At 39.7% G+C, this 27,172-nt stretch overlaps 1 protein-coding gene across 4 annotated transcripts in view; it reads right to left on the minus strand.

Moving 5' to 3' along the window:
* Nucleotides 1–27,172, minus strand: part of trps1 (trichorhinophalangeal syndrome I) — a 134,071-nt gene that overhangs the window by 7,994 nt on the left and 98,905 nt on the right. For all 4 annotated transcript variants that reach the window (XM_015049224.1, XM_015049234.1, XM_015049242.1 and 1 more), the window contains one exon: nucleotides 4,142–4,264. In XM_015049224.1, the coding sequence (XP_014904710.1) occupies nucleotides 4,142–4,264 (123 nt within the window). The remainder of the gene's footprint in view (nucleotides 1–4,141; nucleotides 4,265–27,172) is intronic.

The following is a 27,172-nucleotide window of genomic DNA, read 5'->3' on the forward strand; positions in this document are numbered from 1 at the left end:
GTTTTTATTTTTTTCTTTTTTTTTTTTTTTTTTTTTTCAGCCGAGGGAAAAGAAAAAGGGGGGGGGGGGGGGTGGATAAATCACAAGTGGGAAGCGGCAAGCTGAGAAACCACAGGAGAAAGAGGTCAGGAACAAAGAGGAAGGAGAAAGAAAGCAAGCACAAGAGAACCGCTTCCAGACTGCAGAGCTGGGATTTGAATCAGCTGACAGTAGAAGCTGACAGAAACAACTAATACTGGAAGACCAATCGATTTGTCGGCGGTCTGATGATGGACGCAGTTTTCCCACAACGCGATGCACAGGGGAAATTACAGACGAATTATTCTATGACGGTGCAAGAACTTGATGGCAACAGAGCTTTGTAAGCGTGACAGGTTATAAAAAATTAAAGCTGCAGTCTGAGTGACAGGTCTATAAGGCAGTATTTGGTATGACATGGTGGTTCAAACTACTGCAACCAAACAGAATTTCATTACATGTGACCACATAATGACAATAAAGGATCCTTGATGTTGCCAAATATCACATGACTTTCTTATTTGCTACCTGATTCACCCCAAAGCTATTTTTTGCCAATTTGCAGATTTTTAATTTTTTTTTCTTATGGAACATACTGCACCTTGTAAAAAATAAATATACACAATAAACATTTAAATGCATTTTATTAGGACCTTAGGTGAACAGTCAACACAAACTAGTGCATTATATTGAAGTGGACGATATCTGTAGTCACCCCCCTTTTTTACTCTAATCTGCAAACTCAAAAGCAAACAAAAACAACAACAGACAAACTTAATGAGTAACCCAATTAGTAAAAAGTCCCACCTGAGTGACTTCATATCGGTATAACTCAACCAATAAGGGACAATCCTGGAACAAATCATGTTACGAGTTTCACTTCCAGCGGGTCAATACCCCTAAAGATAAAACTAGAGGTAAATTGTTTAAATGTGTTAAAATGGTGCAGTTAATGTCCCGATCTAAAATGAATTGATCATTTGTGGCAAGGTGTGGAAAGTAATGCGCACTGATGATCTCTGTTTCATTTGAGTTTGAGCAATTTTACCCAAGTAGGATGGATAAAACCTTCAGCATGTACGTGTGCAAAGCTGATAAGAACTTCAGCTACAACTGCAGACAACCTTGGTACAATCCTCCAATGTATTGACTAAAGGGTCTGAATACAAGCAAGCCACACTTCTCAGATTTCTATTTTAAAAAACACATTTTTGACATAAAGTTGCCCCCAGAATTACATAAATGCAGGCAAGTCACCTCATATGTTTCAGAAATTAGGGTTACTTTCTGTAACCAACATATATTGTTTTGAGTAAGTCGGAATTATTAATCTCATTGGTAAAGAAGGCTTAGTCATCATAGGAGCTGCAGTTAAAGTAATAGGACATTTACATAATAAGGAAAATATTCAGTTCTCCGGTTGTTGAGCTACTAATCCTGTGAATGTGAGATGTTCAAATCAAACAAGGCAGTTGTGATGTTTTGCGCTTTCGTATAAATAGAGATAGATGGTATAATACCTAGGCTGACTTACTGCCATTAGGCATAATTCTTGCTCTATTTATCAGTCCTTCCATCTGTTTCCATCTGTTCTTGAAATGTAGGATTCTGCATTTTCGCTTAATCTCTGCGACAGGCTCCATCTCTCACTCTTCAGTCGCCCCCTGCCCCTTCATTATCCTCATGCTGCCTTTATCTTTTCCTCCATTTTTTTCCCCTCTAACTTTATTTATCTTTCCACTCCTCTTCTTACTCGTCATTTCTCTCCATCTGCCTGTTTCCCCCTCTTTATTCATAACTCTCCCTTCCCCTCTCGGACTCTCAAGTGTTTTACTAGCTGCTATCCTCTCTAATAATGTGTGTAGAGCGTATAAAACTTTTATTATAGGATATAAAATATGGTTGTCGTGAGGACTGCCAAGAGTGGAGGGAGCCGGGACGTGATTGGAGCAGCAGATGAGATGAACGGGTTGAACCAAGGACATCTTTGGGGGTAGGAAAGAGGAAACGATGCGGTAGCTTCTTTCCTCAGTGCCTTCTTCAGTGACTCGTCAACAGGCTTGTAGTATGGTCAACCCACTCATTCATTCATTAACAATGTTTCTTTTCTTTATTTCACTTCAAAGCATTTCCAATGTATTTTTAATGGGGATCCTACATGTAAATATTGTGTTCCGAAACTCAACGTTTTCAAAGGAAGGAAGGAAGGAAGGAAGGAAGGAAGGAAGGAAGGAAGAAAGAAAGAAAGAAAGAAAGAAAGAAAGAAAGAAAGAAAGAAAGAAAGAAAGAAAGAAAGAAAGAAAGAAAGAAAGAAAGAAAGAAAGCAAGCTTCCTTCTTAGGGAAGAAGAATGAAACAAAGAAACAGGAAGGACAGTCAGATACAAAGAAGGGAATGAGCAATAAAGGAAGGAAAGACAGAAGGGAGAAAGGACACTAGTAAGAACAGATGAAAGGACACAAAGAAAGAAGTAAAGATGGAAAGAAGGGAGGTAGGCCACACAGATCGACAGAGGATACAGAGAAGGATACAAGACCAAAAGGCAACCCTTGAAGAGCAAAATAAAAGGAAGGTAAGAAAAAGAGCACAATGAAGGAAGGAAGGAAAGAAGAAAGTAAAAACACAAAGAAGGAGATCAAGTAAAATCTGAAAGAGGGAAAGAGAGCAGATCATTTTATCTGGGATTAAGTTTGAAAAACAAAAAAAAAACTGTCCTGACTCCTATTTTGTATTCACATATTCTTTCAAAGCCAGAAAATTCTTAAGTTCTAGACTTTTCCTAACTCTCTAGAAAGCCTGTTTTAAAGTCAGGGCTACACACATTATAAAGTTTGAGGCTCTGAACGACTCTGATATTATTTGTAAAGTGCATAATTAGGCTGAATACCTTGAGAGGATGTCTGAATAAGCTTGATATCCTCAAGTCAACTAAAAATCAAGCTGGCTCTTTATCTCAGCTGAACTTCATGCGGTCTAATTAAATTTGGGATTTCCATCGACTTTCCCCAGGCTTTGATGGTAAACTCCATCCATTCCATCACATTTCCTACGCCGAGGAACTGGCTCGCTGCGACTGCCGAAAGGCTCCCCAAACTCCCGGCACTCGCCAAATTAACAATACTTTTTTTTTTTTTCCTCTGCTACAGTGTTACTTTTTCACAGTGAGAGTCAAACAGATACTAAGTATTTAACTGCGTTATGCACAATTTCATTTGCATCGCATGCTAATTGGCCACATAGGAAGAATAATAATTAGTGGACAAAGCCACCCTGCGTGCGCACTAAGACACAGCAGTCCATAAAATGGCAATGAACAACCTTTCCTTTGTGAGTCTCATATGAGTGGATGGCAGTTCAGCCCTTCAAATTAATTTTCATCACTCAGACAAATTTGCTTTTACTTATTGCAAAAACTTTACTCCTGTATGATTTCCTCATAATATAAACTGTTTTGGAAATTTAATTCAGCGCACTTATTACTTATCGGACAGGCAATTTAAGCAACATTAGAGGCGGACAGGGGGAAATTACAAAAAAAGTATTAGGCAGAATGGTTCTTGTGTAATTTGTTTTCCACCATAGCAACTAAAGAAAATACAATTTCTTATTACAAATGTTTGACAAAGAAATTGTAAGGCTCACATTTAAATTTAATTCTTACATGAAATCTAAAATATAACATTACTTTGATTTCTTTTTGTTGTTTTTTTTTTACTTTGCCTTACTTTTGTGTTTTTCAGTTCTAGCATTTGACTGACGTGCCTCTAGATTACTCTGCACATCAAATGAAGGCCTCGGCTGCCATCATGAACACCGCAGACAACGCAGATCAGTGGATTATTTGCACTCTCTCTCAGACATGTTGTTAATGCTCATAGGGACGGACTGCTGACAGTCTGGCAGTGAAACGAGTAATGACACCCAGAGACCACTCTCTGGGGTTTTGATCATTTTACAAATACTAAGGGCGTATTTCTTGGCTATTTTCCTCTTAGTGGTCGATGACAAGTTTCATCTAAATATTTAAATTGTTTTCAACTTAAAACGCCATAAACCTTTCGTCTCACATTAGTCTGTCTGTGATAGACTAATCTGCACCCACAAAGTGTTTGTGTCTGACTTACCGAATGCAGTTTTTGGTATAAACCACATGCGTTGCAGACGTAGCCTCCGTTTGCGTTTTTCCTCCAGAGCGACGTCTTGGTGGTCAGGCAGTTTGCACAGAAAACCCCACTGCCTCTGCGTCGCTGCAAAGAGACAGCATGATGTGCAGCATTAGCAACTTGATGTGAAACTTTCAAATGCGAGCAAACAAATATGGGGAGACATTATAAGTTATAACGAGAATGGAAGCGCAAACGGTGCCGACAATTTTTGCCTAATTTGAAATAATTCCCTTTTAATGGGCATGCCACAGATGACTGAACTGGAAGATGAGGTTATGAGACAGGCAGAGAGAACGACCACCTTGGCTTTGTGGCTGAAGAACGATGAGCTCTCATTTGCCAATTTGACACAATACTGAACACATTCATCTTTTCCCCAAAATAAACACAGTCTGAAAAGTTAAATAAGCTCATTCAATGGAATATGTTTGTGTCAAAAAAGAAAAAAGAAAAGTGGATATGTGCGACTCCCGAGATCCTTCTGGGTTTGCTTTTATTTTTATTTTTTTCAAAGTGCTGCTTGCAAGACATGCAAATGAATGACTTAGACTTTCACCTTGCAGCAATAGAAAGTGTCGCTGAGAACTGCAGAGGGCCAGTATTTGACTTTTGCTGTACGAGCGTATGCTTCTTCATATACACACCTCTGCAGTTCACGGCGCAGCGGTGCATACAAAAGCAGTGTGTGCAAAGAACGGCGTGAAGTGGTGGCGGTGGGGGGTGTGGGTGGGGTGAAAAGGCCAATTGTTGTGGCAATGTGCTCCATCACAGTAATGAGCCAATCACAACGTTTCTCCATCCCATTAAGCCTCTGGCCCCACTCACCACCTTTATGACCCTGCGAGGACAGCATACCTCATCTTTCTCCTCTGTGACTCAGTTCCTCAGTCTCGCAAACCATTTCCTTCTCTCTTTCGGTTATTAAAATAAAATTTCATCATCCCACATCTCTTGTATTTATTTTCTCCTCTCTTCAGTCTTTTAAATCCTGCTCTCAGCCACGGAGAGATCTGCAACTGTTGCGCCAAAACGACACGCGATAAAGTATTGCGTTGAAAGCTAACTTCCAATGGCAAACGATTACAAGTGCTTTTGACGCAATATGGTGGAAAATATGAATCAGGCTGGTTTCCATGAATATACAAGTAAACTAGGCTGTGGTGTGACACAAGCAGATGCAGGTAACTTTCAAGGCGGTAGCAAAGAGAGAGAGTAAATGTTAACAAAATCAAGCATCTTTATCATCGACAGTATGCAGAATGATTTTTTTTTTTAAGCAACAGTAGACCCAAAAAGAAGTTTACTTCTTTCCCAAGAACTATTCCTGCTCTCACTAGTGCTAACTTTTTATTATATGGTGTTCATGACACAGCTGGGAGTTATGCATGACACAGGAAAAAAAATCTCAGAACATCCAGATTTACACAGATGAGGGTCTCACTTCAACCAGGCTGTTGGTAATCTCAGAGCAGAGCTACAGATGGAGCCACTCTGATCACCTCCACTTAACATCTGCTTGGTGCTGCCAGCTAAAAGCATAAGAGCCCAGTAGACGCTGCTCTGTTTGGGTTATTTATTTATTGGAAATTTCTTTACTGCAAGTGTCAAAGCCCAATAAACCACTTTATGATTCTTTTGGGATCCCACACATGCAAACATGCAGAATTACCCAACCGCTTCAGTCCAAAGTCATGTGCAAAACAAATTTCACCACCTAACATGGGACGTCATCTCTTTTGAAAGTACACAACAATTGGGACCACCCAAATTTGTACACAGTACAAGCTGGCAAACGGAGAAACAGACATGAAGAAAATGGAAATATACTTTTTTTTTCTTAAGGATTTTTTTTTTTTTTTTGGCTCTTCATACAGAGAGATGGTGAATCGACAGGAAGACGGGTTAAGAAAGAGGGGCGAAAACATGCAGCAAAGGTCAACGGACCAGGACTTGAAACTGTTACGGCAGGGTCAAGGATTAAGGCCTCAATATATGGCTCTATCCCTGCGCCGCACCCCACAAATAAAAAAATAATTTAACAAAAAGATAAAACAGTACATTTTAAAATGTCAATTTCTAGGCATAATGAGGCATTAAAATAGTATATATATATATATATATATATATATATATATATATATATATATATATATTTGATTTCAGTCCTCAGTAGAAAAATCATATTTTCTTACCCACAACTAATGTGGCAGTGATTAGTAACCCAAATTGCAGAGAGCTGATTTACGTAGACACGGATAATTAAAGGCAAACAACCGCAACAAATGTAATGATTTTTCTACACACATATGAACATTGTCTTCAACCCCGTATTTAAATGACAAACAGCCATCACTTAAATCGTATTTGGTTTTGCACATCCAGTTACAAATCTTCCAAGTCTTTTGGGCGCCACACAGGGTGAACATGATGAGGTCGAAAACCCCACGGCTGTGAGAAGATGCTCTCCTAAATAGCACACGGCAAGGTTGGAGTATTTTGCGGTGGCTACTTCCTTGATTCTTTTGGCTCTTTTCAGTCTGGATTTGGACAGGAAATTTCTTGATTGCCCAACGACCTAATACATGCAATAAACAGCTGAGCTAATCTCAAGACTCTCTGTGGAACATGTGCTTTATGACGACCTGAGATTAGACAGAAGGACACCTCCATGATCAAATCCTCAGCAGCGCACCGAGCCAGAGCTTGTGTGTTCCTGCGAGTGCATGGGGAGCTCACCATACGGTCACCACATGTAAAGAGACAGAGCCAGGTGATTGATTGATGTATGCTTCCTGTGTGTATGTGCACAAGTGTATGTGTGACTAGTGTTGCAAGCCAAACAGTGCGTCTGTCATCAGAATTCGGTTTCCCTCCGAGTTCCTAAATCACTCGCATATGGCCCCACAGCTGCCCCTCGTTGCAACACACGTACACCTGAAAATATTTGCTTCCACCAGCTAATGAAGCAATGCTCGATTTGGATTTGAGGCCATGATTCAAGAAGTGTGTTAGGGGAAACATTCACTACCCTGAACCTGGGCCAGAAAGATAGCACAATGTGTATAACTGTGAGGGTATGGTTCAAGTGTCAATTACACAGGAAAGGACAGTTTGCGCACATATTGGGTTCATGGTCTCCCAACTTCCTTTTCAGTCAGCGGCTGGTTGGCTTGATGTTTGTGGAAATGTAAAATGCTCAAATGCCTCAACGCACGTAATATTATGTAAACATGAAGTCTAATGCTCAGAACCGTACACCCTTGTCTTCATATGAGTCAACGAGGTTTCTGGGCAGGATGCACTGGTGCTAACTAGCAAACTGTGTGGGCATCTGTGTGTGTTTTGCTGATTTATTACTGATACCTGGCCTCTCCCACTCACCTCAGCCTCCCCAAAAAGGGCCGACGATAATTACAGTTCAGAGGCTTAATGATGTCTATTTATCTGCGCCCTATAATCGTTTATGTGGCACCAACACAACGCCCTCTGACATACACATAAACATAGGGTAAGGTGTGCACACACACACACACACACGCGCACACACACATACACACATCCAGAAAGATAGATGCACAGTCAAAACCCAGAGGTGTTCAATGGTGAGGAAAAGTATTGGAGTTATTCAAGCCAAAGCAAAGTCCCCAACTGAATCTAGAAAGTTGCTGTAGACAACTAAAGAAAGGACGAGTGTTTTATGCAGCGCTAAATTGTGGAGTTTCAAACGTCTCTTTAAACATTATTCCGCTATTATATGGTGCAAATATAGTTTTTGGGTGTTAAAGTATGCTCCAAAAGATAGAACAGCATTATCAGCTTTATGATGTGACAAATTAGAACAAGTTGTGGTGCTCAACACCAGGATGGTTGATTTTTATTATATAAAAAAAAATAAAATAAATGTTGGATGGGTGGACAAATGAATGGGGATATGGTAGGAATACACATTCATAACATTTATCAATATGTCAAATAGTCATAACAGTTATTTCTCCTGAGGCTACAACACAGAAAAAAAAAGGGGAAAAAAAGTACTTTCTGCACTCCGAACGACCTAAAAACAAAAAGTGTGATTGGTACAGTTACTTTTATTGTTCTAAATAATTATTTCCTGTGCTGGTAAAGAAAACATTAACTTTTGGTTTGGAGAGTTATCAGATTTCATTGGGGTAAACAGGAGCTAGATAGATGGAAGGATAATGGAGAAATAGTTGGATGGGAGGATGGCGTGATAATGGCAGGATGAGCAGGCAAACACATGGATGGACAAATAGATGGATGGACAAATGGATGGACAGATGGACGAAAAAAACCAATGGCTATATCACATTCCCAATTTTCCAGATTTCTACTGGTACCTTTAAAATCATGCGAGGAAGAGAGTAAACCATGAAAATCACAGATTGACATTACAAATCAAATCTGACAAGTCGCCAGCTTCTGGAGGTTTTATCACAGTTAGAAAGCAACTGAAATCAGCCACATTTAAGAGTACAAGGAGTTGCATATAAAACATTTAGCGGTTTAATAACTCCCAATCAGCTTGGTCAGTTTCTGCTCTAATGCACAAGCAGCTCTTAGCAGAAAGCCTTTGTGTCCCGTATGGGGTTCGATTTAATGGGCTACATGACCTTACTGGTGTTAGTCGGAGAAAATACGCTCACTGAAAAACGGGCTAGATTTCATCATTTTATATATCAAAACTCTGATTTAACTTTTTTTATTTTCTAGTTTTAGAGTTTTGTGGTTCTGCTGGACTTCCTCAACTTTCTATGAAATGAGCATCTGCCCAAATTATTATGTTTTTAATTCTCACCACATTTTGGGGCCGTTTGATGCGTCTGGATGGCTGTCCTCTTAAAATACTGCAATAAATTATGGAAATACCGTCATAAATAACTTAATTTGGAATGTTTATTCAGCACCAAACATATGGCGCGACCGCGCAGCGACTAAACACTTCAGCTGCGGCTCTGAGTCCACTTTAAGTTTCTCCCGAAGCCAAAAATTTACACATGCTGAACCAAGTGTTTATACCGCTCGCTTTTTTTGGATTGTCACGCTGGAGCTGGCTGAAACAGATAAGCATCCGAGGGTTTAGGTCCTGTAGTGGAGTTGAGCCCTTCTGATGCATTTCACCATCTGCAAGGGATGTGTGGTAACGTCTTCAAGCAGTGCCAGTGCAGCTTCACTTGAAATAATTCATTAAAGAACAGCTATGCATGAGCTGCTTTACCTCTTAAGAGTTTATATCCTTTTAACTTTATGGACACTTTTAAAAGTATGTCAAGGTAGGAGTTCGCATGAAAAAGGAAAATTTAATCCTTAAAGTTGCGTGGCATAACATCGAGAGACAGAAGGAGCGAAAATGGCACTGGAGTCTAAACAAATTTCTGAACAAAGATTCCAAAATGAAATTACATTTAATTCGCTTACAGAGCAAGTCATCCCCTGCTTTTAACATACAGAAACACACGCAAACACACTCGCACAGACACTCGCATTAAATCAGCGATTATTTAATCAACCTAGAAGAGTATCTGGAGGAATTAACTGAACTCCATACTGCCAGGACCAATATCCTATGCAATGGATCACACGCGCACACTCGTCCCGTCTTACATTCAGGTGGAAATGAGAACAAGAAATAGAGCTGTGCAGGAGGATACAGGGATCTTTTCAGATAAAGATTCACCAAATTAATCCTGTCTGTAACCTACACACACACAGAGAGACACACACCGAAAACCGACTGCAGTTAATGTAACAAGGACTCAGTCTGTCCACTCTCTGCGTTCCCGTGTGTCAGTCCACGTCTGCCTGCATGTCATGCACACGGCTGCAGGAACCCACCCCGGCAATTCTGATGTGCTCATTTAAGTGTCTTCTCCATAATACCGTAATTGGGTTAAAGCTGAATGAATTCAAAAAGAAATGACTCCGAAATAATTTTGCTTGTCATTTTTCTCCTAACGAGAAGCCAACAAGGAAAATGCCAAAAAACAAAAAGTAGATAAACCGTTCAAGATCCTCTTCAACTGCATCCTCTTTGAGGTGCTGATCATTTTAATTCTGCTGTAAAGGCTGTGATATTTCTTCACCGACGCGTCTTTCAGTGAAGCAGCAATCAGGTGTAATCCAGATGTCGAATGGAGCAATCAGGTGCAACTTATTGCTCAGGTTGTGTAAATATGACTCTGAAATGTGACTTTCCTGCTGCTCACTGTTCAAACAGTGCAGCAGTGATAATGAGACGCATCAAACATTACTTAAAGAGGGAAAATCATATTTTGGGAAGACGGGAAAAAAAAAAGACGACGCAAAACAAACAGATTTATTACTCTGAGCAAAGCAACCACTGAATTTAAATCTAAATTCAACCACTACCTCCTTTAAATTTGCTTTTCCAATGTCAGGACAAGATTTCAAGCCAAAACAGTCATACTGAATAAGTTAGTTAACAAGGACCCCGGATTCCTGATTATTCCACATTAGGTCCAGCTTTTAAAGCATGTGGTCAAAGAACTTAGACCATAAAATTAATCACAAGACAATAAACAAGCCGAGTCGTATTTATGATCCATTTAAAATAATAGAAGGAAAGGACCACCCTTGTCATGAAGAAACTTTTTTTTTTCTTTTTAAAACAATCTAGATTGCATAGTTATCATAGAGTTCTTTTAAGGTCATCCTCAGTGATCATTACCAGCTGCAAGAAATGTGGAAAAGTAACAAGAGAAAGAGTTACAGCCTTGATAATCAGCCACCAACACTACCCGCTTCGGTCCTCAACGTCACGGTGCCAAAGAGAGGTGATGAACGCCCAACGTTGTCTTTTGAAAATGAGAATTGTAACATTTTCTTTCCAGACGGGTGCTTAAAAGTCTGTATTTGCTGCTTAGTTTAGCAAATTATTTCGTTTTCTAATTAATGCAAAACCAGTAGAGTGATAAAAAGAATGGCCTTTGGAATGCAGGTAATAGATTTGGTAAATGGACTGAATTCCAGCCACTCAAAGCACTTTACACTAGAGGCACATTCACCAAACCTCACGCCTAAATACACTCACATTCATGCTTCCTACCCAGACTGATAGGCTAGAAATGAATCCACAACATTAGGATTTGCATGATGACTTTTCCACCCCCTCAGGCCACAGTAATAGTAAATCTAAAACGGTGGCCACACTGTTTCCTTTTTCACTGGCTGATTTAAAAACATTAAGAAATGAAGTGCATTTTGTCAAACGTCAATCCCTTTCAGGTTAATGAGCCACGTGTCATTTTTGATGAGTTTTTGTGTTGTATGTTGCACATGTAAAATAATTAAGTGTGTAAAATTGCTGTGCCAGGAAGGAGCATGAGTAAGTTTCTTTGCCGTGAATTCAACTGTCTTTTTTTTTTTTTTTTTTTTTTTTTTTCATAATTAACGACTGCCAAACCATCTCAGGTTGAAAATTTAACGGTCTGTACAAAATCTAAGAGTTCCCTCTAGTGGTCCGGTGCTATTTTTAAACATATTTGTATTTCGTGTCAACACTGAGAAACTAGTGTTGCCTTGATTCTTTCATGCACCTTTGAGAAAATCCTTCAGTCTCCCATGGCAACCATTCAGCTGTCCAAAATGCCTGGTTGGACCTGGCGCCACCTTCAAGGCGCAGCTCCTCCTCTGAGCGGCAGTGTCCAAGCCACCGAGCTTCCCCCTCTCGGCTCCGTCAGACTCGCCAGCAGAAATTAGCAAACACCTGGTGAAACGGCGCATCTGCTGAGCTCCTCATATGAGCTCCTGCTCAGTGCAGCGCTGCTTAAAAACGTTGCTAAAAGGTTTAATAGAGGAGCAATGTTGTGATGCATTTCTGAAGGCGGAGATTCAGAAAGAGCAGAAATGTGTTAAAGAAACAGAGGCCCAATTTAAATAAGTGTTAAATAAGGAAGTAGAATTTCTTTTACGTCATATTTGACGTATTTTTATAACAACTGACCGTAACATAGTGACTTGATCAGACCGTAAAAAGGCACTGTGTGCCTAGAAAACATAAGGAAAGGTGTCTCTGCATTACAGAAAATGGCTTTACATTGTCAGTGATCAGTGTGAGTACGAAACAGGTGCAATATGAAGTGAAGCATGGATGGTACAAAATGTCCCATGGCAAATGGATTCTTTTCACACCCTCCAAAAAAACTCAGGTACAAAAAGACCAAAGCTGAGTAAGAGAGACAGAAAAAAAACTAGAATCAGGTGATAAAAAACCAGAATAACAAACAGGAATAATGAACAAATGATGATATTGAGGTATACACAAACAAATACAATTGTCAAGTGAAGCTAGTGCGATGCACCACAGGACTTTCACACCGAGTGTTGTTCTATGAACATGTGTAAATGTTTAAAGTATATAAAAAAAAAATGCCAGAAAAGGGAGATACCACACACACACACACACACACACACACACACACACACACACACACAAAGTTTACACAAAAGGAGAGTAAGGTCAGTGCCCCTCACTTTCTCTCACTCGCACAGTAATGTGGGCCACAGTGTGTGGCCTGCTTCCTTCTTTTCTTTCTTTGTGATCTCTCCTTTCCGGAGCCTCCCTCCCTTCCCTCCCTTCCCCTCCCCAATTGCTGCCTTTCTTTTCCATCCTTCCTGTGCTTGGTTAATACAGTAGAAGCTACCTTTTTGTGGCACAGTGAGGTCCCCTCTGTTTCTGTGACCTCAGCCAAGAGCCTTAAACAGACCGGGCCACACATATGCAAGCACACACACACACACACACACACACGCATACAAAGAAGGAAAATCCTATTTTCAGTCAACTAATTTTGATAAACGATTGCAGATGCATCGACGTCACGGTGAGGCGGTGTGGGCTTGAGCCTGATAACCGGGTGAACAATGGGAAGGGGCCAGGAGAGAGGTGAAGAACCAGCAGAGAATAAAAGGAATTGGTTCCACATAGATCTCATTTTTGATAAACTGCATCCATGCATGCATGTTATGAGTCCAGAGAGCCGCGCGCCACAAGCTGTGGTGTATGTTCTGCGCTGGTGTGCATGCAGGCATCTCTTCTGCGCATTTGGATTTAACCAACTGATACCAACGCATGTGTGCTTCTGTTTATCGAAAGATTCATTTTATGCACTTTAAAGCTACCTTTCCGATAAGATAGGACGTGTTATACTGTGCATTTTTTCTCAAACAGAAGTCATACTTGGAGTAGGGGGAACTTTTTTCATTCTAATCCTACTCTTTTCTTTTTTAGTAGTAGTTATCAACCTGTATTTACCAGTTTTGCCGGACAAAATGCATTTGATTTCTTCTCCCACTTCAAAAAAAAAAAATAAAAATAAACATTTCCTTCCTGTTGGATTCTGAAGAGCAGTAACCTACTTCATGCTGACCAGTAAAAAGCACCATGTTTGTATCTTTTAGCGTTTGCCTTTGAAATGGATGCCTGATTGTCAGCACAAGCACAAGTGTTTGTGTGTTAGTGGCTAAGAGAGGAAGCGAAGAATCATGTGCGTTGCCATGGGAAGGCCCTGTAGGTTCAAATTAACCAACTTAGCTGCAGCACACATACGCACACACAGAGACACACGCGTAACAAACACTACCACACACATACAAGAGCACATAATTCAGTGTGGAAACCAGGACAGTGAAACCTTAAATCACCCCTCTGACAAGGAGTGGAGAAGAGGAAAAAGGATACAGAGTGAAAGCAGAAGTTATCATAATGCGCATCCTTAATACCTGCTGTTTATCCAGAGGCATTAAGTGCATTATTAGGTGTATTAGACTCTATTTTGTTGTTTATCTGAGAATGAGGCAGTGGGTTGATTCCCACACCATTCATAGAGATGCACATGACACATTCAGATAATCCGTGCACAGAAAAAGCTGCATATGACCAACTGAAACCATAACACACTGTCACTAGTTGCAGTCACTCACATCAGGATTCATATGAAACTGATTTGTATTTACGCCTCTCTGCATATTCATGAGCATTTTAAGTAAAGATCTGGCCCATTTCTCTCATCTGTCTTTCAGGAGAAAAGACAAAAAAACTTGAGGAAAATGTGTGTTCATCTTCATAAGGAAGGAAATCCCAGTAAGTAAATAGATGCTCACCTAAATCTTCCTCTACGTGCAGCCAGAGGAAAAAATAAAAAATAAAAGGTTTAAAAACAACAGTGCAGCAAGAAAGACATAAAAGAAAACTAAAGGGAGGCATCCATGTTGTATTCTAATCTGCTTAGTTCTATTTAAGTGTTTCACTCAAGACGGGTGGACCGCTGCGGCCCTGCAATCATAAAGCAGGTGCAGATGATGAATTGACTAAAAAGTGTATAAACTGTCAAACAGATTCGTGGTTTGTCTGTGTAGCAGCCAGAAGTGTTTATGTAAAAATCTATATAGCAAGTTTAGTCTGAAATAATAATAAAAAAAAAAATGTAGTCAAAGACAACAAGGCTGAAAAGTTTATTCATCTAGAACAAATTCTGTGTCTGTCTGTCTCTGTCTGGTGGCAAATAGCATATTTTTCTGCTTTAGATAACTATGTGTGTGTGTGTGTGTGTGTGTGTGTGTGTGTGTGCAGGGATCAGGGGTCATAGCAGTGAGAAATGAGCTACACTTAATGGGCACAAGGTTCAAGGTGAACACCGAGTGGAGAGAAGCGCAGTGAAACACACGGAGCGGGATTCGCTGCCAGTTTGGTCAGAACTGGTGCTGCATTCAGTAACAGGTCTTGCAGCTCGAGTCCAGGTGTTGAAATTTAAGGTGAACGACTGAACTGAATGCAGAACAAAATGTCGGAATCATCCGACCCCAGCGGGAAATGTGTGTACAAGTGGTAATCCAACAAATATGTTTAGTATTTTTAGAAACAAAAAAAAAAAAAAAAAAAAAAAAAAAAACAGGCCAACACATGTTTAGAAATAGCTGTGTAATTGCCTTCTTAACGGAGGGCGCAGTCCCTCTCCGTCTGCGTATTCATCACAGCTGACGTGCTCCAGGTTGGATCAGTAGGTGCCGCTGAGCGTACACGAGTCATTCTGCTGTGACGTTTAACGAGGGAAAACACTCACCATTTGCTAAGACACAAGATAATAGAAGAAAATTAGGATCACAGTTAGCTGGGTCCGCACATAAATGTGTTTTTTTTTTTTTTTCCCTCCCTCAAAAAAATTGTTAAAGTCACAAAACGAGATAATGATAACACATAAGTTAAAGTGGTATGAGGATTGGAAAGTCCATCAAGTTTCTCGCTTGCAACGCACGGCTTACAACGCACTCGCTTGAAACAGGTTTTCGCAAAACAGATGATGAAATTTACTCGCAGCATCACGGCTGTTGGATTGCAGGAACCGCAGCTGCTTGAAGCTAAAATGAAATAACAATTTTTCACCCCGTCTGTGTTCAGACATCGTCAACATCCGTCTGTTCTCTGACAGCTCGATCTTAATCTAGCCATCGAGTTTCTGATCCACGTTTAGACGGTTGCTGGATGAAATTGTTGCTAGGAGGACAGGTGCCAATAACAAAGTGTGGCTGAAATTACTAAAATACCGTGTGACCTTTAAGCATCATTAGTGTGGAGCTGACAAGCACTGGAGCCTTTCCTTGAGCAACCACGAACATGAGGCAACTCTCAGCAACCCTCCGGTATATTTCACGGCGCTGCTAACTGTACTCTGACATTGTCCCTCAGCATATCAATAATGGAAAAGTGTGTTTGCTGAAACCTTTATACGATGCATTACATTTGAGGCAGCAAAGTGAGCTTGCAATGCTCCGGACAAGACCGCATTAGTATTTATAGTGGGGGGAGACAAGGAGCTGACACAGCCGCACTTGTTGCTGTGAGGAAAACAACGGCTGCTTATAAAATGTTCACCATCTGTGAGTCTATAAACATAAACACACACACACAGAAAAAAGTAGCTATGCACCATAAAAGTAGCAGTTGTGCATAATTTTGCTAAATAAAAGCTGGTTGTAAGTCTCTTGCTGAACACAGGTGTTTGCTTCTGACAAACAGGAAGTGCAACCGACCGAGGAAATCCAATGTCTGACAACAAAATGGACAATGGGATCTGAAAAGCTAGCAAACTCGAGTTGGTGCCATTTGTTTGTTGTTGTTTTTTTGTTTTTTTTTACTTTGGACTGCTGAGTAGGTAACTTACTGGGAGAAAATGGAAATCAACCTGGAAGGAACAACAAGCTGCATGTGTTGTGTCTGTATTTGTTCCAGATCACATCCTATTTAGCCTTAGTCATGTGGATTTTACTGCCACCTATTGGCTTGCAAAAGGGTCCTGATGTGTATTTTTTTTTAACCAGATTACAAAAAATGATATCCAAGATAGTGTCTGTTTATGTAATATTGTTAGCAGCATTCTATAGTCACACTGTAAAATGTGAGGAGTGTCAGAGGAATCCATCTAGTATGAATGAAGAGCTATTCTACCCACTCAGTTGATTTCTTTTAAAACACAGTCATGCAAATCCCTTTCCCTAACCTGCACTTTTTTCAAGGATTGTGTAGCTTTTCTACTCAATAGCAAAGCCTAGAAAGATTATGCACCTTGCAGTGAGGTTGAAAAAATAATCAGTCAAAGTTTTACTCCAGATCCGAGTCCAATTTAGGAGTTCATTTTGTTCCAGGACCAGAAGAGTTCTATTTTAGAGCAGTGGTCCTCAACTGGGTTTGCATTCTTCCTTTTTACACTGACAAGCTCAATTTATTGAAAGCAAAAACACTTCCAAAAGTCAGAAATCTTTTAAAACAGACTTAATTCTTTCACGCCAAGACATGACATAAATACGTCAAGCTCCTGACTGTTGCAAACATTTATTAAGACTGAGACTAAAAATATGAATATATGCTTTTTTTAATATATATGTATATTAATACAGCTTTTTTTCAAATTTTGTCATATTAGAACAAAAACACGCTTTTTATTCAAAGGTTTCTTGCAGCAGAGGCCTAATGTAGCATTTTCCCGTTTCAACTTTTCAGTGTACCGTATTAACATGATGCAATAAAAAAAAAAAAAAAAAAAATGAGCCAGGCTTTCTAATAACATTACAAATATGGAAGTTATAAAAACAGCGAGAACAAAAACAAAACAGAACGGCAAACCAACCACAATTTGTTACTTTAATGGGTTAATCATAATAATTTTTGTGTTTCTATTTAAAGCCAGGGTTTCTGTGAAAACCTTTACACCGAGAACATTTTTCAGGTTGAGTGAAAATGTTTACTGACTGTTCAACATTGGGGGTCCCAAAGGTCTGAAAAATGGGTCTTCTGGGCACAGTGAATGCCTGCAGCAAATTTCACAGTAATCTTTTCCACGACTAAGGCCAAAATAACTCAGCTCAGGTCATTTCGCCGCGATCTGCAGATGCAAAGTGCAGCTGGTTTGTAGTGCATATCCATTGTGTTAGCTTCATGCAGACTATAATTTAAGAAGTTTTGTGCCGCCGTTTGTTCTGTGTTACCACCGAGGCGTCGTCACTGCTAAGTGGTGCCGCCAGCCTGTGGCCCATTTGACATTTTCACCTAGACAGGCCCCTTAGGGTGGAGTTAGAGACTAAAACATCAATATCTGAATTACTTCAACCCTTTTTCTCCAGCTTTGTCTGCCTTCCCTCTTTTTTTTCTTTTTTTTTTTTTTTTTTGCTTCTCTAAGTTATTTTGCTGCACAGGGGCCACTCACAAACACCACTGAAAATAAAGAGATGTGCTCACACACACACACACACACACACACACACCCTCTTTAAGGGGTGTCGATGGCCATGCTCCAGCTGTCAAGGAGAACGGAACAGATCAGCTATCCTCCAAGCATGCATGCGTGCGCGCGTGTAATCAATGTCTCATCTCTGTTCCATTTGCTCCAGACAGCATCACGTATGATAACCCTCACGCTATCAGAGAGACAAGGGAGAGAAATGGCTGCTCAGGAAATATCACCTGACACCCTATTTGTTGAGCGACTTTCATACTGCGATTCATGCGGCCCTTCCGTCTGCCGAGAGAACGGCGTCGACGCATGGAGAAAAGCTAGCCGGCAACAAAAAAAAAAAAAAAAAAAAAAAAAAAACAGACGGCACTTTGTCGAGGCCTAATTGGACTTTAAACCCAAGGGCTGAGACATCTTCCAAATAATGAGATTTATCAGCAAGTTTTGTTTCAAACCCAACTCCGACACCTTCACAGGTGGCTTGTTAAAGCTACGTCAAGGGATCAACTGGAATTTTTAAAAGAGCACGACTTAACTCCGTTTCACCGTTCGATACTACTATACAACACTACACTCTGCCTCACAGATCTTTTGTGATGTGCTTTGCAGCTCCAGTGAGTCTTTCTTCTCATCTCCTATAATTTTAAATGCCTTTAACTGGTGATTTTATGGGTTAGTAAAAGCTTAATGTGGTATGTGAAAAAAGTCTGCTTTGGAAGACAAAAGGCATAGAGTGCATAAAGAAGTATTAATCAGGAAATGCATAGTTAAACATGCAAAGACACAAATATATGCGCTGGATTTAAAGTTTTTTTTTTTTTACATGCATGTCTGCAAACTCAAAATGATCAAACCCAGTACGATCCTACCCAATGGCGAATAACTGTAGTGGTAGTGTATAGAGTTGGGTTGTTTCATTTTTTTTAAATTGTTTGTACCAACTAACTCCATTGAGTTGAAAAGCTGGTAATTCTATCCAGTATGGCATGTAGCTGAATCCAGGTATACTGATGCATCAAACACAAAGTTTGAGAGTAAAAACCGTTGCAACTTGATTTTGTTTTGATCGATTTGACGCATGAACAAAGGTTTATCGGTAAGCACAGTTTTAAGTAACTCGATGGTATAATAATTAGTGCCATCAATCAATTGAAAAAAAATAAAAATTAATCACACTCTGGTGCTGTAATTAATCACGATTAATCTTTATGCCCATGATCTTGAATTATAAAAATGCACACTGTTGTGCAAGCCCCTCCTGCTTCACTCCACCCAATTAAAATACAAAATTATCAGATCTTTTTTTTTTGCTTTATTTTGTAGCAGAAAGCAGGTGATGTAGGGAGAGATTAATCTGTGTTATGTAATGTTAATGTATTTAAAATTTTAATCACATGCGCTAACGTCGATCGCCCTAGTTATAATATGAAAAGTTGAAGCCCACAGAGCAATCTTGCATTGATAATGGAGCAAATAATTTTGTAGTCCTCCTCCTGAATAATGGGTGTGACAACAGATAAAATAAAATATGGCACACAGCAAGGGACCCAGGCAGGACTACACTTTTTTTTAGTCTATATTATAAACTCTTTTAGTATAAAACCATTGTTTTATTAGTGCTACTTTAATTTGTGTTTCTTGTTATGTTGCTTGATCTGTACAGTGCCTTTGATTGGTGTGAAAGCTGCTTCTGAATGAAATGTATAATTAACACTATTGTTACGATGACAACCTACAAATTAATATCAGTATGTTGCCACTGAGTTTTCAGGAAACTCTAGTAAGAAAGCCTGCTTATTTGCAGAATATATCCATTTCTTTTCATGCTGTCCACTCAAGGGCAAAGTTTTGAATTTTTTTTTTTTTTTTTTTTTTTTTTTTTTTGTTCAAAAATAATTTTATTCTCTACTTTTCAAAGTCCACACTGGCACAAAGCAAAATTGCCTCCATTTGGTCAGAATGAGTGAAAAGAGGGAGAGGGACGGCTGAAAAACAAGTCAAGGACCGTACGTTTTCTATGAGACGCCTTGCTGCTCATGAAGAAAAGGAACAACATTGTGTTTAAAACTCTGCAAAGCACAAATGAAATTTCTTGCAACCAGAAGCAATTTTTTTTTTTTTTTAAAAAGAACATAGCAAAATTTTTGTCAAAGTTTTTATTGAAATTCACGGAGAGAGTGGGAGGAAAACTGGGTCACTCAAGGACAAGGAATCTCAGTTTATTTCTGTAACTGTGCCCGCGCCCCCCCCCTGCAAAAAAAAAAAAAAAAAAAAAAATCAAGCGGAGGAGAACAGAGATATGAAGAGAGCAAGAACAGGGAGTAAATGGCGAGAGCAGCCCGTGGAAAAAGAGAGAGCAAATTACTGCTGGTGGTACCAACATCTTGATACCATAAATCCCTTTCCCCACACACACACACACACACGCTTTTCTCCTCACACTGCTACATGCACTCTCATAATGAGACACCCCATCTTGTAGGATCACTAAAGACACCTACAGCTGGCAAACACCCAGATCTTCAAAGTGATAGTTAGCATCAAGTCATTACCGAGAAGAAGAAAGAAAACAGAGGACAGAAGGAAGAGAGAGAGGGGGCAATAAAATAATACAGAAAAGGGATAGAGTCACAGTGGATGGTTTCCTTTTCCAATCATCATCCCATTTGATCTGAAGCTGCATCTACTCTCAGATCTTGTGCAGAAAATAAACTAAAACGGCAAGGAACTCAAAGGTTGAAGTGGAGTAAACAAAGTTGATGGGGATGAGCGCCACTGATCTTATCCAACATTAGACGTGACACAAGGACATCTTTGAAGGCTGCGACTTATTTTTCCTCGTGCGGAAATTAGGAGCAGTTGGTCGATCTCCACGCGTCCGTTTGTTTGTTAGAAAACAGAACATACCAGAGGCGGCGTCAAAGAATACGACATGATACAAAAAAAAAAAATAAAAAATGCTTGAGTGCTTTTTATGTAGCAGCAAAAAAATGTTTTAATACTTCTTCTAGTGAGTTATAATGATACTACTGAGCATATTAAATAAATAGCTGCTTTCCCTCGTTGACATCTTCACCAACCTTTAACGATACGAGAAGAATCAAAGAATTCGAGCTGCTGTTCACACAACGCACCCTGAGGCACTGTTTCCTGGTAAAACTATATTCTTCCTGTGGGTGTCGTGCGTCAGGTGACTGACAGTAAGCAGAGTCGCAAAAGGGAAGGAACAGAACCAGAAGAAAACCACATCAAGGCTCTGCATTCAAGATACCGAGTCATTAAAACCGCTCGTTTCACATTGAAAACGAATGCTGCACGCTTTCCTGAAAGATAGTTGTGACTTTAGCTGTGCTGACTGTGGGAAGACGTGTGTGACTGAGAACAAAACACCTGGTATTAATTTGACGAGAATTTTAATATTGTAAAACTACCCCGTGGCCATATATTTCGCTTCATATTTCCGGAAAATCACAGCACACAACAAAGGCCAAAAGTTTTCGTATGCCTGCCAAATTTAAATTTAAAGTGACATCGCATGTGTTCGACATGTGTCTTTTGACTGGAAGTGTTATAAACGTCCTGCAGTGGCCCAGTCAAAGTCCTTTACTAAATCTGACCCAGAATCTGTGAAGGAAGTTTAAGATTAGGGTGATTTAAGGAGACCTTGGAACCGTAAAGACTCGGAAGTCGTTGCAAGATGAATAATCAAAATATCAGTGGAAAACAAACAAAAAGATTGTCTGCAATTACAAGAAAGACTTTGTTGCTGTAATAGTCATATAACAGATTTTTAAATTGGTTATTGAAAACCATAGAAATACATATCATTTTTAAATAAACATCTTATTTTTAAAAGATATTTTACATCGATTTGTCGCATCTGTTGAGAGATATCCCTCTCATTTACTATCCAAAGCAAAACTCTTAGTTGAATAAAACATGTACATCGAAATCTGCCAGGCGTATGAATATATTTTTTTGGCTGTATTCTTATCCTGATCTCTGTCTGAGTCAGCCGACTCCAGTAAACAGGACAGGTTATGACACCTGATTGGACCAAATTCATTATGAGCCGCCTCCCGCTGGTTGATCTTATTTAGTGGAGTCGCATAACCACATTTCCTTACAGAAGACTCTCAGTAGATTATGGAAAACTGCTTTAAGACACACTGTGCAGTTATCGGCTACGTTAGACAAAATCTTTCCTCGCAAAAAGAAATTCATACATTGGGTTCTGAAGCTTGAATTTAAGTCTGAGGTCGGACACAACAACTGATGATTTAACAGTCTCCCAACCAAACAAGACCTGTGACAAATATGAAGAAGCGTTAGAAGATAGCCAAGAATGTGAGCAGGGTTCAACCAACATTTTCTTTTTGTCCACCTTCAGTATTTCCCCAACTGTCTCCATCCCCTCTTTCTCTAATAATACGGCCCTTGAGATGTGTAACTTGCTGTCCATTTACTGTTGGAAGGATATTCTTGGTCTGATGTGATTCTGCTGCAATAACAAGTTGTGCCGTCTGACAACTTCAAGTATGCAGTTTCACAAGAATTAATAGTACGAGTTTACAATGTCAAGCTCGCAGTGTTCTATATGAGTTTTTTTTTTTTTTTTTAATCCGGCTGTCTGCCAGGCTTTAAATCAAAGGTCGTCTGAGCAGGTACAAAATGTCCCCACTGAGGAAGGAGCTGATAGTTGATAGATGGTCTGTTTGAAACGTCCTGTGACAAGCCGCTCTGATACCTGAAGCAAAACTGGAGAATGGCAACGGACCAGCATGTTTCCTGTGCTCTCTGCGTTTACCTTAGTTCTTCTGTTTAGGTTGGTTTACTGGGCCTTCAACTGTTGGTGCCCAGCATTTTGATCCGCTCTCTACCGGGATCTACTTTACTCCCAGCATGTTGTTGCATTTAGCGCGGCTGCAACGTGTTCACAATAAAAGCTGCAATAAAAAATGGCAGGTTTACTATCATGTAAAAGGATAAAGGACTTCTTGGACTTGAGACGGTGGCAGGAAGCAGAATGTTGGTGTCACCCGGATATTCCCCGGTAATGAGAGTGGATCAAAGTGGGACTTTCTGCAGACATTTGAACGCAACAGATATTAGAAATCAGGGTTTACATTTAGAAGAAAAAGCTTCTTACGTAAAGGCCTCTCACTTCCAGAGCTCAGTTTATACAGTGCTTTGGCGTGCTACTTATTTTTAGTCGCGCAAAAGCAAGCTTTTTCATCAACACAGCCACAGAGCAGAGGCTGACGGAGGAGGCCCACTCATTCCAAATCCCCAACCAGTACCTAAGAGACACCGATACAGATGGACAACAGCCAGGAGGAGCTGGACACCCTGGACACAGATGGATCATGGTTGGACTGAGTTACGCTGCAGAAACCTGACGTGTATTTGTAAAGAAAGTTCGTACATTTGTCTCAAGTGTGTGCTTGTATTTTAGAAGCGTGTCTATGTGTTGTCTCCTCAACAGCTCAAAAGTAAAGTGTTGAGATGAAGACAGGAAGCAACGCACACACTACACACTCCCATGAATCAATTTCCAAACACACACACACACACACACACACACAGACACACACACACACACAGGGAGCAACAATGTTATGACAATAACTCTGTGTTTTACAGCCCACTGTAGCTGCACATCTGGATAACATCAGGCACAGATACACACACACGTCGAGGAAGAGCCATGGCCAAGAAGACAGGGTTGCGCGCACACACTATGAAAAAAAAAAAAAGACAAAAATCTTGATGCAGTTCCCTCTTGCTCCTCCACCCTACTCTATCCTCCTCTCCATCTATTTCTCCCTTGTTTTCTCCCTTTCCTTCTTTCCTTCTGTTCTTGTTGTCTCTCCTCTAATCCGATACGACAGAGACACAGAACACAAATCTCCCTGCTGGCAGAGGAAGGACGGCAAGTTTGAAGCTGAAGAGAGGGAAGAAAAAGGGGGTAGAGGGAGAAAAAAGATTGACTGTTGAACACTAGTTGAAGTGATTTATGAGGTTGGAGTCTGTGCTCGAACACATGTAGACACTCCTCGTCTTCCATTCGATCTTTCCAGCAGATAGACACGGAGAATAAACTCTTTGGCGAAGATTAGTGTAAACCAGGATAAACAGATAAATATTTAGTTGTTGTGCAGTCACAAACATCCAACCTATTATTAATGTGGAAGAAAAAAAAATATTTTCTGGGAAAGAAAAAGCTCTAAAAGCAGAAAACTGATATTACTGTCAGACAAGAAAATCCTATCTTGAAAATGTTACATTTGGATGTTTCTTAATGCAACTTTAGAACTCCTTTAAAAGTAGAGGGTTCCCTTCTTTACGTGTTTCTTACTATAAATTTAACTATGAAAACAGAGACAGATGTTTAAGGTGATCAACACATTTTTACAAAAACACAAAACTACATATAAAATGTAGACATGAGGTTTTTGACAAACTCTTTTCATTGAAGACACCATTCTATGTAATGCCATTCACTGTTCAGTGTGGAAACTGTGACTGAATGAAGTTTCAATGGTCCACGTAGTAATCAAAGGAAAGACTACACAAGTGGGTTTTCAGCTTTGATTTAAAGGAATTCAATGTTTTGTCAGCTTTATAATTTTCTGGAAGTTTGTTCCAGATTAGTGAAGCATAAATACTGAAACCAAACCCCAAACCAGGTTTGGTTCGGGGGATGAAGAGTAGACTAAAACCAGAAGACCAGAAGTGGTCTGAGAGGTTGATGTAATTGCAGCAGTATGGCAACACTACAGTGTATCTTGGTGCTAAGCCATTCAGTGATTCATAAACTAACAAGTTTATGAAACTTATTAAACGTATAAAGCCTCCTCTCTGAGCTACGGGGAGCCAGTGTAAGGAGCGATGCAGCAGCGATACGAGAGCAGCAGCGCTCTACATCAGCTGCAGCAGGAGTATTTATTTTTTAGGGACTCTGGTGAAGAAACTATTGCAGTAATCAATGTGACTAAAGATCAACACATCCTGCTGAGAGGAGTCATTGTTGGATTCTGACTGGTCAACAAAACACATAATGATTTTGTGCAATGACAGGATTTAATTTCGTTTAATTGGCAATGTTGTCATAAAAGCTAACAGAATAATGTGATATTGTGCAGAAAAAAGTAACATGGTTGGTGAATTCATGAATATTGAAAATCCTTTGGAGGTTTGATATGAAACTTTTTTTTTTCCTTTGATGTTTATTGATCCAAGTGAATAAGGGGAATACAATTATGAAGAAAATAATCCAAAGATTATGTCTTTAAATGTTAAAGATGCATCCTGAAAAGTTTCTTAATCTTTGACAGTTCAGTACGAAAGGATGGACATTTCCCTAGAGTATTATTGGAAATATTTTAAAATCAAAGCTGTAATTAATGACCTTTTCACAGGAGCACAGAGTAAAATGTGAATATTGACAGAAAAGAAGCAGTAGAAAACATGTACTTGGACAAATAAAAGGAAGATAAGTACAAAGAGATGAGGGATAAGGGGCACTCATCCTACAGAAACAAATAAGGATCATAGAAAAACCACATTTCAGATAAGTTGCTGGGAATTATAAGCAGTTAAAAATTAATCGATTCTGTAATCTGACTTCTTTTTTCCTCTCCCTCTCAGTGACTGTCCCGGGTTCCCTTAGTAATCACTCCATCCTGATTGCTCTGATCCCTCCATTCTACTTGTCATTAAACACAAGGCACACACACACACACACACACACACACACACACACACACACACACACACACACACACACACACACACACACACACACACACACACACACACACACACACGTTCCAAGCTTTCATCTGCTGGTCAATAAAGCTCACACACACACTCTAAATGAAAGGCACGGATGACCACACACATTGGCCGGTGAATCTAAATGTAGATGAGTTCAGTCTGCTAGAACGACTGGCGGCAAGAAGAAACCTTTATCAAGCAAATCTATTTGTTTTCTGTTGTTTCACTCGGCGCCGTTTGACCATCCCATCAATCGGTTTAACAAAATGTTATCGACATGTGCTGGTTCGCTTTCATTTCGCAGCACTGTGCAATTTTGCTAAAGTGTAACTACAGTTCTGATCCAGTGGATCTGTTGCATGGCAATTTCAAATAGCAGAGGGGGGGAAAAAAAACAACAAAAAAAAAACACTGAGCTAAACTGTGGGCACTGCATAAACACAGGCTGATGAAAGAGAAAAAAAAAAAAAAAGAAAAAGAAAAACGTAGACTTTGATTTGCGGAATCTTTGATGAATTATATCTTCCAAACCTGAAGCAGGCTCTTATTTATTTGTAATGGTGTTAACAAAATTGAGCGATGAAGTCTGATGCCACACAGATCAGTGTATAAAATATGAGTGACTTGAAGTTGTCTGTATTGCAAACGCCTGAGCCAGGAAATTTAGTCCCTAAGCCTAACCAACCTGAGAAATGTAGTGCCTAAAAGAGGCCAAAACCAAAATACGGTGCCCTACTCTGACCACATAACTCTGAGTCTTAAATAAGACCAAACAATAAATTATTGTTTAGACGGGTTCCAATCAGTTTGGTGCCGAAACCTAATCAAGCAAATGTTGTCCCTCAACCTGATGAAGTAGCGTCTGTGCCTAAACCAGAAGCAGTAAATTTGGTGCCTCGGCATGATCAAGCAATGCTGTAGTACTGATACATAAAACATGTCAAATAGTGTATTCAGCTTTTAAATAAAAACTTCTCAATATAGCTTTAGTATTAAGATAGCTGTTTATCACACAAAGTCACCACTTGGCAAGAAGCACCTGGACCAAGAAGCTTTCAATCCCTAACCTGAGAAATGTTACCCTGGCAGCCGTTTCTCGTACAAATTCTTGGTCTTTTAAGCCTGGACAGTAGTTTTAGAGCAAAACAATTTATATGTTGTATTTTCTCTTTTTACAAAAAGCTTTTAGATGAATAAACATATTCTGAACTGTCTAGGACATCCAGCAACTTGAGGGAGAACATATAATAAATATTAGTTAAGTCTTTAAGTTGTCTCTATCTAAGAAACTCGAGCAAGCAGGTAACAAATTCACTTGCTTTTCCACCTCTCCAGATACTAAACTTTCAAATAGTCTTACACAAAATATGGAACCCCAACTTGTTTTTTTAGATAAGACTCCCAAAATGGCACAGGTCTGCAGTTTTTTTTTTTTTTTTTTTTTTTT

The sequence above is a fragment of the Poecilia latipinna genome, unplaced genomic scaffold (genome assembly GCF_001443285.1).
Source record: "Poecilia latipinna isolate Pla-1442-1.1 unplaced genomic scaffold, P_latipinna-1.0 Scaffold44, whole genome shotgun sequence".
Lineage (NCBI taxonomy): Eukaryota > Metazoa > Chordata > Actinopteri > Cyprinodontiformes > Poeciliidae > Poecilia > Poecilia latipinna.